The sequence below is a fragment of the Elephas maximus genome, chromosome 3 (assembly GCF_024166365.1).
Source record: "Elephas maximus indicus isolate mEleMax1 chromosome 3, mEleMax1 primary haplotype, whole genome shotgun sequence".
NCBI lineage: Eukaryota > Metazoa > Chordata > Mammalia > Proboscidea > Elephantidae > Elephas > Elephas maximus.
Window position 1 is genome coordinate 104399846 of NC_064821.1, and position 17268 is coordinate 104417113.

At 36.0% G+C, this 17268-nt stretch overlaps 1 protein-coding gene across 3 annotated transcripts in view; it reads left to right on the forward strand.

The window, feature by feature from the left end:
* The window catches only part of HOOK1 (hook microtubule tethering protein 1), a 77134-nt gene that overhangs the window by 9688 nt on the left and 50178 nt on the right, over window positions 1-17268 (forward strand). For 2 of the 3 annotated variants that reach the window (XM_049879397.1, XM_049879396.1), the window contains 2 exons: window positions 9079-9164; window positions 15400-15472. In XM_049879397.1, coding sequence (XP_049735354.1) covers window positions 9142-9164; window positions 15400-15472 — 96 coding nt within the window. In that variant the 5' untranslated portion in view covers window positions 9079-9141. The remainder of the gene's footprint in view (window positions 1-9078; window positions 9165-15399; window positions 15473-17268) is intronic. The other variant, XM_049879399.1, reaches the window with a different exon arrangement.

Genomic DNA, 17268 nt, shown 5'->3' on the forward strand with positions numbered 1-17268 from the left:
ATCCTGGAGAATGATCCCTGTGCACTAGAGATGATTTTGTATTGTGATGTTGTAAAATGGAGTATTCTGTATATGTCTGTTAGATCTAGTTAGTTTACAGTGTTTTTCAAATCCTGTGTCCTGATTGATCTTCGGTCTAGATGTGCTATCCATTTTTGAAAGTGGTGTATTGAAGTCTTCAACTATTATTGTAGAACTGTCTATTTTTCCTTTTAATTCTGTCAGTGTTTGCTTCATATATTTTGGGGACCAAATATATATAAGTATTTTTTTTTAGATGCAGTCAAATCGGTTTGAACTCATAGTGGCCCTGTGTACAACAGCATGACATGGGGTCACTGAGTTGGAACTGACTTGATGGCCCCTAACAACAACAATAACAACAACATGTATGTGTGTGTGTATATACATATATATAAAATTGTTATAACTTTTAGGTGAATTGCCCCTTTTATCATTATATTATGCCCTTCTTTGTCTCTTGTAACAGATTTTAACTTAAAGTCTTGTTTGATATTAACAGAGCCACTGTATCTCTCTTTTGACTTAACATCTGTTTTGTCTGATACTAATATAGTCTGAAATTGATCGAACATGCAATCAGGATGCATTGATAATTACTGGCGATTGGAATGCGAAAGTTGGAAACAAAGAAGAAGGATCGGTAGTAGGAAAATATGCCCTTGGTAATAGAAACAATGCCGGAGATCGAATGATAGAATTTTGCAAGACCAACGACTTCTTCATTGCAAATACCTTCTTTCACCAACAAACGGTGACTATACACATGGACCTCGCCAGATGGAACACACAGAAATCAAATTGACTACATCTGTGGAAGGAGACAATGGAAAAGCTCAATATCATCAGTCAGAACAAGGCCAGGGGCCGACTGTGGAACAGATCATTGATTGCTCATATGCAAATTCAAGCTGAAACCGAAGAAAATCAGAGCAAGTCCACGAGAGCCAAAATATGACCTTGAGTATATCCCACCTGAATTTAGAGACCATCTCAAGAATAGATTTGACGCATTGAACACTGGTGATTGAAGACCAGATGAGTTGTGGGATGACATTGAGGACATCATACATGAAGAAAGGAAGTGGTCACTGAAAAGACAGGAAAGGAAAAGACCAAGGTGGATGTCAGAGGAGACTCTGAAACTTGCTCTTGAGCGTCGAGCAGTTAAAGCAAAAGGAAGAATTGAAGAAGCAAAAGAACTGAACAGAAGATTTCAAAGGGCCTCTCGAGAAGACAAAGTAAAGTATTATAATGACATGTGCAAAGAGCTGGAGATCAAAAACCAAAAGGGAAGAACATGCTCGGCGTTTCTCAAGCTGAAAGAACTGAAGAAAAAATTCAAGCCTCAAGTTGCAGTAGTGAAGGATTCCATGGGGAAAATATTAAATACGCAGGAAGCATCAAAAGAAGATGGAAGGAATACACAGACTCATTATACCAAAAAGAATTAGTTGATATTCAGCCATTTCAAGAGGTGGCATATGATCAGGAACCAATGGTACTGAAGGAAGAAGTCCAAGCTGATCTGAAGGCATTGGCAAAAAACAAGGCTCCAGGAATTGATGGAGTATCAATTGAGATGTTTCAACAAACAGATGCAGCGCTGGAGGTGCTAACTCGTCTATGCCAAGAAATATGGAGGACAGCTTCCTGGCCAACTGACTGGAAGAGGTCCATATTTATGCCTATTCCCAAGAAAGGTGACCCAACCGAATGTCGAAATTATAGAACAATATCATTAATATCACATACAAGCAAAATTTTGCTGAAGATTATTCAAAAACGGCTGCCCCAGGATATCGACAGGGAGCTGCCAGAAATTCAGGCCGGTTTCAGAAGAGGATGTGGAACCAGGGATATATTGCTGATGTCAGATGGATCCTGGCTGAAAGCAGAGAATACCAGAAGGATGTTTACCTTTGTTTTATTGACTATGCAAAGGCATTTGACTGTGTGGATCATAACTAACTATGGATAACGTTGGGAAGAATGGGAATTCCAGAACACTTAATTGTACTCATGAGGAACTTTACACAAATCAAGAAGCAGTTGTTTGCACAGAACAAGGGGATACTGATTGGTTTAAAGTCAGGAAAGGTGTGTGTCAGGGTTGTATTCTTTCACCTTACCTATTTCATCTGTATGCTGAACAAATAATCGTAGAAGCTGGACTATATGAAGAAGAACGGGGCATTAGGATTGGAGGAAGAGTCATTAACAACCTGCGTTATGCAGATGACACAACCTTCCTTGCTCAAAGTGAAGAGGACTTGAAGCATTTACTAATGAAGATCAAAGACCACAGCCTTCAGTATGGATTGCAGCTGAGCATAAAGAAAACAGAAATCCTCACAACTGGACCAATAAGCAACATCATGATAAACGGAGAAAAGATTGGAGTTGTCAAGGATTTCATTTTACTTGGATCCACAATCAACAGCCATGGAAGTAGCAGTCAAGAAATCAAAAGACGCATTGCATTGGGTAAATCTGCTGCAAAGGACCTCTTCAAAGTATTGAAGAGTAAAGATGTCACCCTGAAGACTAAGGTGCACCTGACCCAAGCCATGGTATTTTCAGTCGCATCATGTGTGTTTGAAAACTGGACAGTGAATAAGGAGGACTGAAGAAGAGTTGACGCCTTTGAATTGTGGTGTTGGCGAAGAATATTGAGTATACAATGGGCTGCCAAAAGAATGAACAAATCTATCTTTGAAAAAGCGTGGCCATAATGCTCCTTAGAGGCAAGGATGACGAGACTGCGTCTTACATACTTTGTACACGTTGTCAGGAGGGATCAGTCCCTGGAGAAGGACATCATGCTTGGCAAAGTACAGGGTCAGCGGAAAAGAGGAAGACCCTCAACGAGGTGGATTGACACAGTGGCTGTAACAATGGTCTCAAGCATAACAGCGATTGTAAGGATGGCGCAGGACCGGGCAGTGTTCTCTTGTGCATAGTGTCATTATGAGTCGGAACCGACTTGAGGGCACCTAACAAGAACAAGAACAACAATATAGCCACTGCTATTTGCATAGGTTTTTTTCCCCCATCCTTTCACTTTCTACTACTTTGAGTATAAGATATATCTCTTGTAGATGGCATATAGGTGGATAATGTTTATTTTTATCCATTCCGTCAACCTCTGCCTTTTGGACAGTTTAATCCATTTTTATTTAAAGTAATTACCCATAAGGAAGCACTTATGTCATTTTGCTGTTTTTTGTGTGTCTTATACTTTTTGTCCCTCGTTTCTTCCAATACTGCCCTCTTTTGTGTTATTTTTTGTAGTGAGCCCTTTTGAGTCCCTTCTCCTTTACTTTTGTCTATTTTTTTTAGATATTTTCTATGTAGAATTACATTTAACATCCTAAATTTATGACAGCCTAGTTTGAATTGATACCAACTTAACTTCAGTAACATACGACTCTATTCCTATAGCATTCCTTGCCCCTTTTTTATTGTTTATCTCATAAATTATTTTTTGTGTGCTTGCCATTTTAAATCATGTAGGACGTAACAATTAGAGTTACAAACCAAAACGCTGTAGTACTGCCCTGATATCTGTCCATGTAGTTACCTTTGCTGGAGAGCTGTTTTTCTTCATATGACTGAGTTACTGTCTAGTGTGCATTCATTTCAGTCTGAAGAAGTCCCTTTAGCATTACTGATCAGGCAGACCTTGTCATAAAAACTTCCTCAGCTTTTATTTATCTGGGATTATCTTGGTTTTACCTTCATTTTTTTTTCCTTTTTTAAAAATTTATTTATTTTGTTGTTGTTGAGAATATACACAGCAAAACATAACACCAGTTCAACAGTTTCTACGTGTACATGACATTGATTACATTCTTTGAGTTGTGCAACCTTTCTCACCTTTCTTTTCTGAGTTGTCCTCACCCATTAACATAAATTCAGTGCCCTCTAAGGTTCTTACCTAATTTTTCAAGTTGCTGTTGTCAATTTGATTCCATATAGATAGTCCTTAAAAGAGTATAATGCTCAAGGCAGACTGTTTTCCTAGTTAAGCTAAACTGACCACTACTTTTGAAGGACAGTTTTGTTGGATATAGAATTCCTCATTAACAGTTCTTTTCTTTAAGCACTGTAAGTTTGTCATCCCACTGCCTTCTGGCCACCGTAGTTCTTGAGGAGAAATGAGTGCTTACTCTTATTGAAGATCCACTGTACGTGGCCATTTCATGTTTCTTTGTTTGACTTGTGATTTTTATTGAATCTGGAACTTGTGAATTATAATTTTAGCTCCGAAGCTGGGATTCTTCCCCTTCCCCAGAGGTTGAATTTTTTTTTTTTAATTGCTGAAGGCTGTAGTGATCTGTCTGCTCAGTGTCCCCCCCGCCCCCCCCCCGCCAGCTATTTTTCCAAAGACTTCCCTTGTGTTCATGCATGTTCACGGAGGGCTCTACTCCCCAGTCCATGGCCAGCTAGTGTTTTGGAAGAGATTTTGTTGTACTCCAGGGAGAAAAGAAAAGCAAAAACACCTGGTATTTGTCAGCTGGCTCTGTGCCTGGGTCCTCGTTCATCACTTATGCTGGCAGGTTTTGCTTAGGGATCAGCCTGAGGTGAAAGAACAGGGTCTTCTTAGATATATTCTATGCTTGCATTTTGTTTGAACACACATGTGATTTTCTCATTTCCTGCTATCCATGGTGCTTTTGAAAGCCCTAATTTCTTTGAAGGAAACTCTGATTTCAACTCCTTCTCCAGCCATTAGGTGTCAGTTGTATACTCCAATGGCACTGTTTGCTCCAGGTGGCTATGAGTGATCACACCCTTCTAGCACTGTCCTGCCACCCAAGCCTGCATGAGCTCGAGGGCAGGCCAAACCAAGAGGAGCACCTCACTTCAGTACTTCAGGCAGCCCCCCAGACAGATCAGAACACGGGAGGGTGGGTGTGCATGCACACCCACACCCGCACACGCACACACGTACACACACACACACTAATCTGCTGTTACATTCTGCACTGGGTGCTCCAGAGCAAGAGATCCGATCCCCTCACTGAGAGCATAGTCCACCGCTGCCTTAAGATGGCCAAGCCACCATGATGGGAGGGGGAAGGATGCAGGCAGTAGAAAACTAAAGTTTTCCTACTGTTTAAAAGTCACTTTTTTCTTGATTCACTTAGCTGCTGCAACCTTCCTACTCTTTTCAGAGTTAAAGTAGTCTACCAATTTCTGGTGGTTTTCCTTGGTGATCCTGTGGGACGACGAGAGGATCTTCAAGAAAGTCCTGGTCAGTCTTTTTAATTTTAGCTTTTCTGCTGGTTGAGTAGTGGTATCTCATTGTGGTTCTTACTTTGCATTTTGCTAATGAGTAGTGATGTTGAAAGGAGCCCTGGTGACACAGTGGTTACAGCTCTTAGCTGCTAACCGACAGGTTGGTTGTTTGAACCTACCAGTCACTCCATGGAAGAAAGATGTGACAATTTGCTTCCGTGAAGATTATAGCCTCGGAAACCCTATTGGAGTAGTTCTACTCTGTCCTGTAGTATCTGTAGGGTTGCTATGAGTTGGACTCAACTCAATAGCAATGGGTTTGGTTTTGAAATGATACCGGACAAATCATAGAGGTGAGAAAGCAGTTGAGAGTAACTGTTCTTTCAGCAGTAGGTAGAGAATGGCATCACCATTAACCAAATTAGAGAAGTCAGCAAGAAATACTGGTTAGGTAAAGTGATGCGTCTTTGGGAGAAAGAAAATAAATTCAGTTTTTAAAAAGGTTATATTTTAATATTTAAAACTCATATTCTTAAAATGGAGCCCTGGCGGCACCAGTGGTTAAGCCATTTGGCTGCTATCTAAAAGGTCAGCGGTTTGAATCCACCACCCTTGGAAACCCTATGGGGCAGTTCTACTCTGTCCTACAGGATCACTATGACTTGGAATCGATCCAACTTCAAGGCAACGGGTTTGGTTTTTGGTTTATTCTTACAATAATTAGTTCTTAGAAATGGTGTACTGCTGCTTAGGGGAAAATGCAGGGCTGACTGATAAATTTGGACATCATTTATGTAGTAGAGGAAGAGGATGAGAGCTTCAAGAAGTATTTGTGGCAGATAAATTACATTCTGCCTCTTGACTCTGTGACATTTGGAAATTTATTTAATACCTTTGGAGTTTATTTCCCTCAGTAAAATTAGAGAGTTGGACCAGATTATTTTTAATGATTCCTTTGGTTCTAGGTGGGTGAAGGAAAGACTAATACCAAACACATGGCCAAATTAATGAAAATATTAAAGGCTGAATCTTTTTTATGAAGACCTTTAAACTCAAAACCATGGCTTCCTCTCTGAAATATGGAGCTAGAGGGTGAGAGTACGGGAACAGAGTTGACCCATTGTTGAATTTTTTGTTGGATATCAGTCCTGTGATTTTTATATTGAAGCAGCTCGGGAATGCGTTTCCTCATTTCTGATTATTTACTGAAAAAAGAGAAGAAGGTAAGATGATTGTCTGCTGGGACATTGTATTTAGTAATGGGCACCTTTAGGAGCCCCGTCTGTCTTTTTTGGGTCATTCACTAAGAAGGCTTTTGCCACCTCTGTGGAGAGTAGTGTGAAGTAATACATTTTCTTTTGTCCCTCTGCTTGTGCTTCACTGACCCCTACTGAGCTTTTTCATTTATTCCCTATTTTGGGCTATGAAGCCTTTGACATTAGCCAAATGAAATTGTTTTGTCTCTTATCTAATTTATTTTGCGACTAGTTTAAGAACTGCCAAGAGACACTTCAGTTTCTGTGGCTGAAAGGAAGAGAAATCGATCTTAATCTGAGCATGGTGGACAGCAGGGCAACTACTTAGCATATATCTTGCTTTTACATTTTTTTTTTACTATTTTGCATAATATCCTCCCTCTCTGAAGTTGTCCTCTTTAAATCGTCAACCATATTAATTTTTTAAAATGTTAATAATATAAAATACAAGTAGATAAGGTTGAAAAGCTGAAGTAACAGTTTACCTTAAAGTATATGAATAACTTTCTTTTAAAGATGCCCTAAAACTTAGGGATTCTTTTCCCTGTACATTCTTCCAATTGCAAAATCATTCTTATTTGATGGATTTTAAATATTCCGTGAAATCATCCTGTCTTCTCAGTCAGTATTACCCTAGTTCAGCTGTCATCCCTCTCAGCTGTCCATTTTTATCAATAGGACCATTGCAGGAGCCCTTCTAACTGGTCTTTCTGACTTGAGTGTAAAACTACCAGTCTCTGCATTGCTATTGCTGCTATCCAAAATATACCGAAGATGTCACTCTTCTCCTTATTACCCTTCGGTGAGTCTTCATCACCCATAGCAATGGCTCTCAAAAATTGATGTGCGTAAGAATCATCTGAGATTTTCTGACTTAATGTCTGGAGATTATGAGACATATTGTTCCTAGACTCTTGCTCCTAAATAATGTGCTAACGGTTTTTGAGCTCATCCCACATACCAGGCACTGTTCTAAGTACGTTATGATTGCTAATTTAATTCTCATGACCGTCCTGTGGGGTAGAAACTATTCTGTTTCCCATTATGTAGATGATTCCATTAAGTATAAAATTAGTCCAAGCTTCTTGTAATGGCCCTTCAGAGTCCTTACTTCTGCCTGTCTTTTCAATCACCTGGCCTACCATTCCTTCCCTGTCCCTCTTTGCACTGCAAATCTTTTAATACCAAACTACATGTTCCCTAAAAATGCCATCTCTTTTCAGGATCTGTGCCTTTATCATGTTCCTACTTCCTGAAACTTCCTTCCTGTTCTTCATTTAGAAAAATAAACTATTCATCCCTCAAGATCTTCCATTCAGAAATCATCTCCAAGAAGTCTTTCCTAAAAACAAAGCCCTAATTAGATTAGCCGACGATCCTATTTTTCAGAACATTTTGTACATAGTGTAATCATTGAACTTACTACTGTCTAGAAATGATTCGTGTTTTTTTCTCCTCTCTTTAACCCTTAATCAAAGTTCCTTGAGGGTAGAAACCTTGTAATTTTCCTTTGTAATCTCATCCTATATCACAGTGTCTGTAGAGTAGGAGCTCAGTAAAGTATCTGTGTGTACTTTGAAGGTAACCGTGGCTACTTTTAGCTTGTCTGTGTTATTCTTCCATGTTGTATTAGGACAGTGGAAGCCAGATTTTAAAATCTCAACATGCACACAAGCATTAAGGGGGAATTAAGGTGGGAGAGATTTTATCAGATTAAGGCAGTTGATTAAGTGCTAACTAAAGGATTTATAACTGAATACTGAAAATGAGCATATGTAGGAAAAGAGAATCATAGTTTATTTAGTTTAAGACCCTGATGGATCAATTTTAGATTTGTAAAAAGCGTACTACTTTAGTTCTCTTGTAAATCACTTTAAACTTTCTTTTCTGTCTTGTTCTTGCATTTTTACTTATGAGAGATCACTGTCCCGCTTCCCTTTTTAATATGTGCATGAATGCCTAACAGAGTTTTAAAAGTCATCAGTAATACCTAAAGCTAAACTGGATAGAAGCTGTTTTACATGGTGGGCCCTTGATTGTTCATTTCCTGAGGATCACTGTTGGATAGCAGGCAGAAGTCCTCTTATTTCATAGCTTATCAATAAACTGTAAATAGTTTTTAGTCTTGACTTTTCTAACCTTTGGTTTCCTATACAGTGATATGAATGAAATTTTAACTTGCAAATATTGGGTTACCTTAAAGTTCTTTTTCTGATGTTATTCTCCTAAAAATAGGCAAAGTGTGGACTACTACTCTCTTATGAGTTCTGCATGGGGCTTTGTATTGTTCAGAGATTATAAATTACTTCTTACCTGTGCATCTATCTAAATAATATCTTAGGCAAGATTTTGTGAAATGTTGTGTTTATTTAAAAAATACTACATACCCACAGAAAAGCACTGCTGTAGTTTCATTTGTTTGACAGGGTCTGCATTTAAACAAAGTTGGCAATTTTTAGCTGTTTTTTCCCTTTCAGTATTCTGGGTAGGGACTAACGGTACCTGTACCCCTTAGATATAAAGTGGCAGTGAGGTCATTTGCTTTGTGTCGTTTCAGCTGCAGACATTCAATACCACTGCACCTTGTCAGGATGTCAAACAACTGACTAATGGAGTTGCCATGGCACAAGTTCTTCATCAGATGTGAGTAGTGGTCCTCATGCTTTCTGAAAAGAACTGTAAGGCCCAATATCAAAGTCTAGAAGGAGGAAGACATAGACTTGTATTCTAAAGGTTATTGAAACTTTATCCTGTCTCAGTGATGACAGGCATATGTATCAAGGCATTCTTGGATGTCAAGAACAAAAAAGTTTACCACATCATTATTCCTTTCCTGCTTATAGAGCTACATCTTACTTAAATGAGCAGTCAGAATTCACATTTATTTGTGATTTTATGTTAAACATGTTCTAGTCTGGTTTATAATATATGGAAACTGTAAAAAGAAATAGATTAAAAGATTGATATAATTGCTTATAATATTTCCATCAGTTATACTATTGTCATTTCAAGGTATCAGTGCATGGAGATTGTTATATTAGAGGTTATTGAAGCATAAACTCATAAAATACTGGATTTGGAAAAAATATTAGAGTTACATTTTAAAACTTATTTCTTAATTAGTAGTAATAATTATATGAGTTCACCAATAATGAAATGAGGCATGAGTGAAATTTAAAGTCACAGATGCTGAGGAACCTTACCTAATAAATGATTCTCTTGGGCTAGATCTGTTTTATATAATGTCAAATGTTCCTAAATCCATTATTTTCTAATATTTGCCAAATATTGTGCAAGGATTAGGATTTTAAATCTACAATGTTGAGCTGTGTTCTTTGTCCTTAAAGGGAAAACCTGGACCAGTTCTGTGTCATAATTTATTACTTAATAGTCATAATTTTATATTAGCTTACTTTCCTGATAATATATTTGCAAGGAGAACATAATCCTATCTCTGCTTCACAGTTCTGTAATCAGAGATTGTTTATTTAACTGTGGCTGTCATCCTGTAAAAGCTTGATGTGATTCACAGTGAAAACCATGTAGATGGGTTAGCAAAAATTCATTACCACTCTTAGAAAAATAATATAAAATATCAAATCTTAATTACTTGGAATCTTTAAAATGATCTAATTTGAATAGACATTTTATGGTTAACTCAAAATTAACACTTCAAGAGACCAACTTAAATGCTACCTTTTTTTGGTAATCATTCTAAAGTATGTCTTATTGTCCTGTTTTCTTAAATATTTCTTTATACCCTGATTGGTTTCAAAAGTACTTAATTGATCACAGCCAAGCATTATGAATGTGGTTCTGTCTTGATGATCTGGGAAAGTCGTCACTGTTTTTTGTCTTCAGAATATACACCTGTCTTTTTCTCACTGTGATATGTTGTAGGTATTGGTGTGGATATAACTGCATTGTGATTAGTCTGGATGTAAGGGTGGTATGCATTCACTCATTCTAACAATGCCATCCAAAGATGTCATTTGTATGCATCGTGGTGGGCGTTAGTAGCTTTATGCCACAACATAGTAGAAGAACCCTGTTGTTACCATGATGTGGTGCGTAATTGCTCTTTGATCTGCTATACTAAAGCACTGTGTCTGATGTTTAGAGTAAGGTCAAGTAAATTTTATGTGTCTTTTATCATCAACTCATTTTTCCACAGTCTGTTTCAACATTGTCTTCTGATAGCTTTCCTTCAGGAAAAATAAGGTAGCCATCCAATCGCGAAGTTCTCTTTTTTTCTAAAACAAATGACCAATCACCTAAAATTATTCCTAAATTTCCTTTTTTTTGCTTCATTTGTCTGTTTTTGCATGTCCTTAGATATCTAAGCCTCCTTATTGTTCAAGAACCACTTTTTTTTTTTTTTTTTTTTTGCTTCTTCCTTTTTTAAATCCCTTCCAGTTCTGGAAAGTTTTTCAGAAGGTCTGGGTCCTGGAAAGTGAGATTTACAGTATATACATTACCCTAGTTGGGTCAGTGTATTACATTCCTGTTAAAATGGCATATTTTACCATATTCCTTTGACTATTTCAAAGCACTTTAGCATGTGTTACAATTTATTACATATTGCATTGGTGGCTATCGTGACTCATATCAAACCATATCTAAGTTGTTATTGAAAGAAAGAAGGGAAATTTTCCTTTTTAAGAAAGTAGTAAAGTTTAAATCTTTCCTCATTTACTTGAGGCAGATATGCTTTAAAGGAATTCCCAAACTCCATGTCTCTGACATGGGGAATCATGGAATTATTGTTAGGGTTTTACAGGGCCTGAATATATACTATGTACTTCTGTTCTTCCAATGTATATAGTTGTTACTTAAAAACCATTTTTAAACTGTGCTTGAATTTGTAGTAGCTTTTTGTCATTGTTTTCTTAATCATTGGGTTCTGAAAATGTAATTATTATGTAGAATCAAATGTTATTTTGAAGCTTGAGAGGGTCTTCATACTCAAAGGTTGGGAATTGGTGATTTGAAAGTTGAGTACTCTACTAAGACTTCTGGATAAGATGATTATTGATTTTGGAAAACAGTTTGGGAAGAGAAATATCTTTATTTTTAAAAACTATTTTTCTTTTTGTTGAGGAAAATGCAGGCTTTAAACCTTGTTTATTAGCATTTGTTATTATTTTAATCTAAGGGGAAAAACTATAACTACAATTATAAATAATATATGTCCCTTCCCCCAAAGGAAACGGGTAGTTTTGTTTACTTTTAGCACCAGATAACCTCTCTGTTTATTATTCTTACTAGATGTTTTCACAAGAGGAAGAAGACAGAAAATGTAGAATATTAAGAGACACCCTATGCATCGTGCGTTTATTCGTTCATTAGTTTGTGTGTTGGTTCAGCAGATGTTTGGCCATTTAAAATAATAAATAGCCAATATATGAGCACTTACTAAATACAAGACATTGTTGTATGTCCCATATATACATTATTTCATTTAGTATTTATTCCTTTTTGAGGTAGATAATATTTTTATCCTCAATTTATAGATGAAGAAACTGAGGGTTAGAGAGGTGAAATGGCTTTTGGGAAGTCAAATACTGAGTAAATAGCGAAGACAGGATTTGAACCAGTTTAGCCTGACTCTAAAGTCAGTGTTCCCAATCAGCTATAGTAACTGAAATCTAGTGTCTTGAACCTCTCCTGATAGGTTATCATTTTGGATTTTTAATAAAATTGAAAGGGCAGATATGCATGTCCAAAGTATAGAGCATAGTTTGTGTTGAGCACAGAAGACCTTTCGATTGTTCAAGAAGAATAGTCTCAGGGTGCCCATTGAAGCAACACAGCTCTGTTTATAGTAACCACCAAAACCCAAACCCGTTGATTTTGACTTATAGTGACCCTATAGTAACCAAAACCAAAAAATCTAAACTGATTGCTGCTGAGATGATTCCGACTTACAGTGACCCTATAGGACAGATTAGAACTGCCCCCATAAGGTTTCCAAGGCTGTAAATCTTTACAGAAATAGTCTGCCACACATCTTTCTCCTGAAGAGTGACTGGTGGTTTGAACCACCTGTCTTTCAATTAGTAGCTGAGTGCTTAACCACTGCACCACCAGGGCTCCCTATAGTAACTAAAAAAAGAACTAAAAAAAAAAAAAAGAACTAGTAGGTATTAATTACTAATGGAATTTTGTTGGTAAAATGGCAGAAGACAAATGCCATAGGTGGATTTAAAAAAAAAAAAAACCATGTAGTGATTCTTACTTAGCTTTATTAGGAAATAATTGGACCATATTTTGCTTCATTAGTTCCATGTCCCGTTCTTATTTGATGCCCTAGAGTTTCATTAAGGTTCTGGGAAATATAAGCAAAGGGAGATAATTGTTTCAAGTTAAGAGTCTAGTTAAGGTGTACTGATATGGCAGTGCATAAAGGAAAATAATATGTCCAAAGAATTCTGAGGTTGAATATCAAGTTTAACAGTGGGATATATTGGTTGCCATTGTAATTGTTGAGGGAAAGTTAATTACTTTATAAGAAAGAAAGCAGGAATTATGTTTTTATGGAGAAGTCTTAGGAAGTATTTCTCAGGGCTAAAGTTGATTTGGGATGGAAAGGGAAGACAAGGAGGAATGGAAGACAAAAGGAGGAATTATCTTGGACAAAGTAGGTTATCTGCAGGTCCATTTTCTAAATATAGCTTAGAATCATATACTTAATTCATTATAGCTAAGAATAGTATAGTTCTACATTTTAGTGTCCATTAGAAGACATACCTCCTTTGTCTTAGACTTTTTATTACTTACTGTGATATAAACAGAAAGTAAATTTACTTTGACACTTTTTACTCACTAATTTAGTGACTTGGTTTTTTGTTTCAGGTAAATATCTGGTTAGCAATGCATCATTTATACACTTAGCTAAATTGTTTTTGTAATTACAACCTTAGCATCTGTGAAAAGTTGAGCAAAATTAATATTAGTTTGCTCAAAAGAAAGTAGTCACAAATTTTAAGTAGATGAGCATGTTGAAGCCATTTTTGATGTCTTCAGCCAGCAGTACTGTCTTCTGTGTTAGGAGTATCTGAGGCCAAATGATTTCTGAAAAGCTCATGAGACTAGGCATTGTGTCCTTATTTCAGCTTTGCATTTTTAAATTCAAGATACAACTTTAAAGAAAATAATTACTTTAAATTTTTTCCCTCACTTTAATTGGTTTACCTATAAAGTAAGAATTCAGGCGAGACCTTTCCAACCTCTTCCAAGCCCTATTTTGTAGAAAACTTGTTTAAACCTTAGAACGTTTATTACCTTCTCCTTTGAGTGTGTTTATTTGTGCTCCTGACTTTTCCCCTTTATAAAAGCTCTTTTTCTTATAGTCAGAGTAGTAAATTACTCATCTTTATATTAATCTTCTTGATTCAGAGTGGTAAATTATTCATCTTTATATTAATCTTCCTTAATTCTTTACTTAGCAAAAATCCAAATGTTTGTTTAAAGAATATAATTTTATTAATATATTGTTAGGTGCGTTGAGTCAGTTGTGACTCATAGAGACCCAATGCACAACAGATTGAAACACTGCCTGGTCCTGCACCATCCTTACAATCATTGATGGCTGTGTTTGAACCCAGTGTTGCAGCCACTGTGTCAGTTCATCTCGTTGAGGGTCTTCCTCTTTTTTGCTGACCCTCTACTTTCCCAAACATGTCCATTTCCAGGGACTGGTCCCTCCTGATAACATGCCTAAAGTATGTGAGAGGAAGTCTCACCGTCCTTGCTTCTGAGGAGCATTCTGACTGTACTTCTTCCAAGACGGATTTGTTTGTTCTTTTGGCAGACCATCATATCTTCAATATTGTTGCCAACACCACAATTCAAAGGCATCGATTCTTTGGTCTTCCTTATTCATTGTCCAGCTTTCACATGTGTATAAGGTGATCGAAAACACCATGGCTTGGGTCCACTGTATATAGTCAAATAATGTTTTAAAACTTAATGTTTTTCAAAAACTTATTAAATATACAAAAATCTGATATAGCAATTCTTTGTCTTAGCTTTCAACAATAATATAGAAGCTTATTTCTCATTAAAGCTAAACTCGTACTTATAGATTTTTCAGTTAAACTCATTTTATTCGATTACAATCAAAAGATTTATTTTGTGCTTTGCCATGTACTAGCGTCACTTGGGACCTCTGGTGGTGCAGTGGTTAAGAGCTCACCTGCTAACCAAAAAGTTGGTGGTTTGAATCTACAAGCCACTCTTTGGAAGACTTATGGGGCAGTTCTATTTTGTGCTGTAGGGGGTCGCTCTGACTTGGAATTGGCTAGAAGGCAACAGGGTTTTTTGTTTTTTTTTTTCTTTTTAAGTGTCTCTTGGAACAAATTACTTAACCCCTTTCATTCTCAGTTTCCTGAAGAGTAAGACTGGGGATAATGGTAGGTCCTTTGCCAAGTTACTGTGAGATTTAAATGAAGTATTCTGAAAAAATGTCAAGCACAGTGCTTGATGAATGGTAGACACTTAGTAAGATATTGCTTTTCTTTTTTATTTTCCCTTCAGGGTTGGGACTTTGGCATCTTCCTGCTTGCTTTTCTCTTTTATTTTCCCTTCAGGGTTGAGACTTTGACATCTTCCTGCTGTCAGAGTGACTAGCAGGGGATATCTAGTAAATATGTTAAATTGAAGATGTTAATGACTTAATTTAATATGAGAAATTACAAAAGAAATCTTTAAGAATTACAAAAAACAGTAGGTTCATTTAAATAATATTTACTTATTATTAATTTAAGGGCAGACTTTAAGGCATAAACTAACTTTCTTTGTTTATTCACTGGGTATTTTTAAATGTTTTTGTAGAATAAAAACATTTTAATGTTTAGCATTTGTGTTTTTGTTTTAGTGATGTAGCTTGGTTCAATGAATCTTGGTTAAGCCGAATTAAAGAGGATGTTGGTGACAACTGGAGAATAAAGGTATGCAGAATGAGTGGGAGAAGCACTTGCTTCGATCTTTTATATCTATTGATTTTCTATCAGTTATGGAAAGTGATGTCCTTAAATATCTACAGCTGATTGTGGATTTCTTGATTTCCCCCTTTCAATTCTGTTAATTTTTACCTTGTGTATTTTGAGTCTCTATTATTAGGTTTATACACGCCAGATTTTTTATGTCTTCTAGATAAGTGAGTCCATTATAAAATGCCTCTTTATCCCTGCTAATATTCCTTTTTCTGAAGCCTACTTTGTCTGATATTAATATAGCTTTTCCAGCTTTATTATGACTATTGTTTGCATAGTGTATCTTTTCTATTTTAATCCATCTGTGCCTTTATATTGAAAGTGTTTTATGTAGATATCTAATAGTTGGGTCTTGTTTTCTTATTCAGTGTGACAGTCTCTATAATGTTTAGGCATATCTAGTCAGTGTGGTAGGTTTAAATCAACTATCCTGCAATTATTTTGTCACCTCTCTTTGTTCCTTTTTTCCTGCCTTCTTTTGGATTTAATATATTTAGTATTTTATTTTATAAATAGTTTTTTATAATAAAATACTATTGATTGGCTTATTAGCTTCCCTTTGTTTTATTATTTAGTGGTTGTTTTAGGGGGTTACCGTGTGCATCTTTATAGCTTATCCCAGTCAACTTTTAAAAATATATCACTGCATATATAATGTAATAACTTACAATGGAATTCTTCTTTTTTTCTGCTGTTACTTGTACTATAACCCAGACAATACTTGGTATAAATTTTACTTCTATGTGTTTTATAACCCTCGTGATATATTCTTAAATTTAAGCCATGAGTACTCTTTTCAAGAGATTAAAAATGTCTTATATTTATCCACATATGTGACATTGTCTGAGCTGCTCATTCCTTTGTGTTGATCCAGATTTCCATCTGGCATCACCTTCCTTCTGCCTGAAGAACTTTCTTTAACATTTTCTATAGTGCACATTTGCTGGCAATGAATATTGTCAGCTTTTTTTTTTTTTTTTTTCTCTGCAGAAAGTGTTTATTTTGCCTTCATTTTTTAAAGGTATGCACGCTGGATATAGAATTCTAGGTTGATAATTTTTATCTTTCAGTTCTTTAAAGATGTCATTCCATTGTATTCTGGTTTGCAGAATTTCTAATGAGAAGTCTGTAATAGTTCTTATGTTTGTTCCCTTTTATATAAGATGCTTTTTTCCCTCTATTTTTAATATTTTCACTTTATTGCCTATTTTCAGCACTTTATTAAGTGCTTTTGTATGGGTTTTGTCATGATTATTCTACTTGTTTGTTGAGTTTATTGATATTGTGAGTTTATAGTTTTTGTCAAATTTGATACATTTTTGGATTTGTCTTCAAATACTTTTTGGTCCCCATCCCCTTTTCTCCCAGAGCTGGTGTCACATGGTAATTTTTTTGGTTTCTTCCATGTCCTTGCTTGATTTTGTGTAGTTTTTGTTGCTATGTCTTTAATTTAGGCTTTTTTTTTTTTTTAACCCTTCTGCAGTGTGTTATCTGCTGTTAGTCCCATCTAGTGAAATTTTTATTTCAGATATTGTATTTTTACCTCTAGAACTTTTATTTGGCTTTTTTTTTTTTTTTTAATGCAATTGTCTTTATGTTAATATTTTCCTTTAAGCCCTTTAACAATTTTAAACTAGCATTTTTAACATCGTCATCTTCCAGTTCTTAAATCTCATTTCTGGGCCTGTTTCTATCGACTAATTTTTCTCCTCGTATGATCTACATTTTCCATATGTGTAGTTATTTTTATT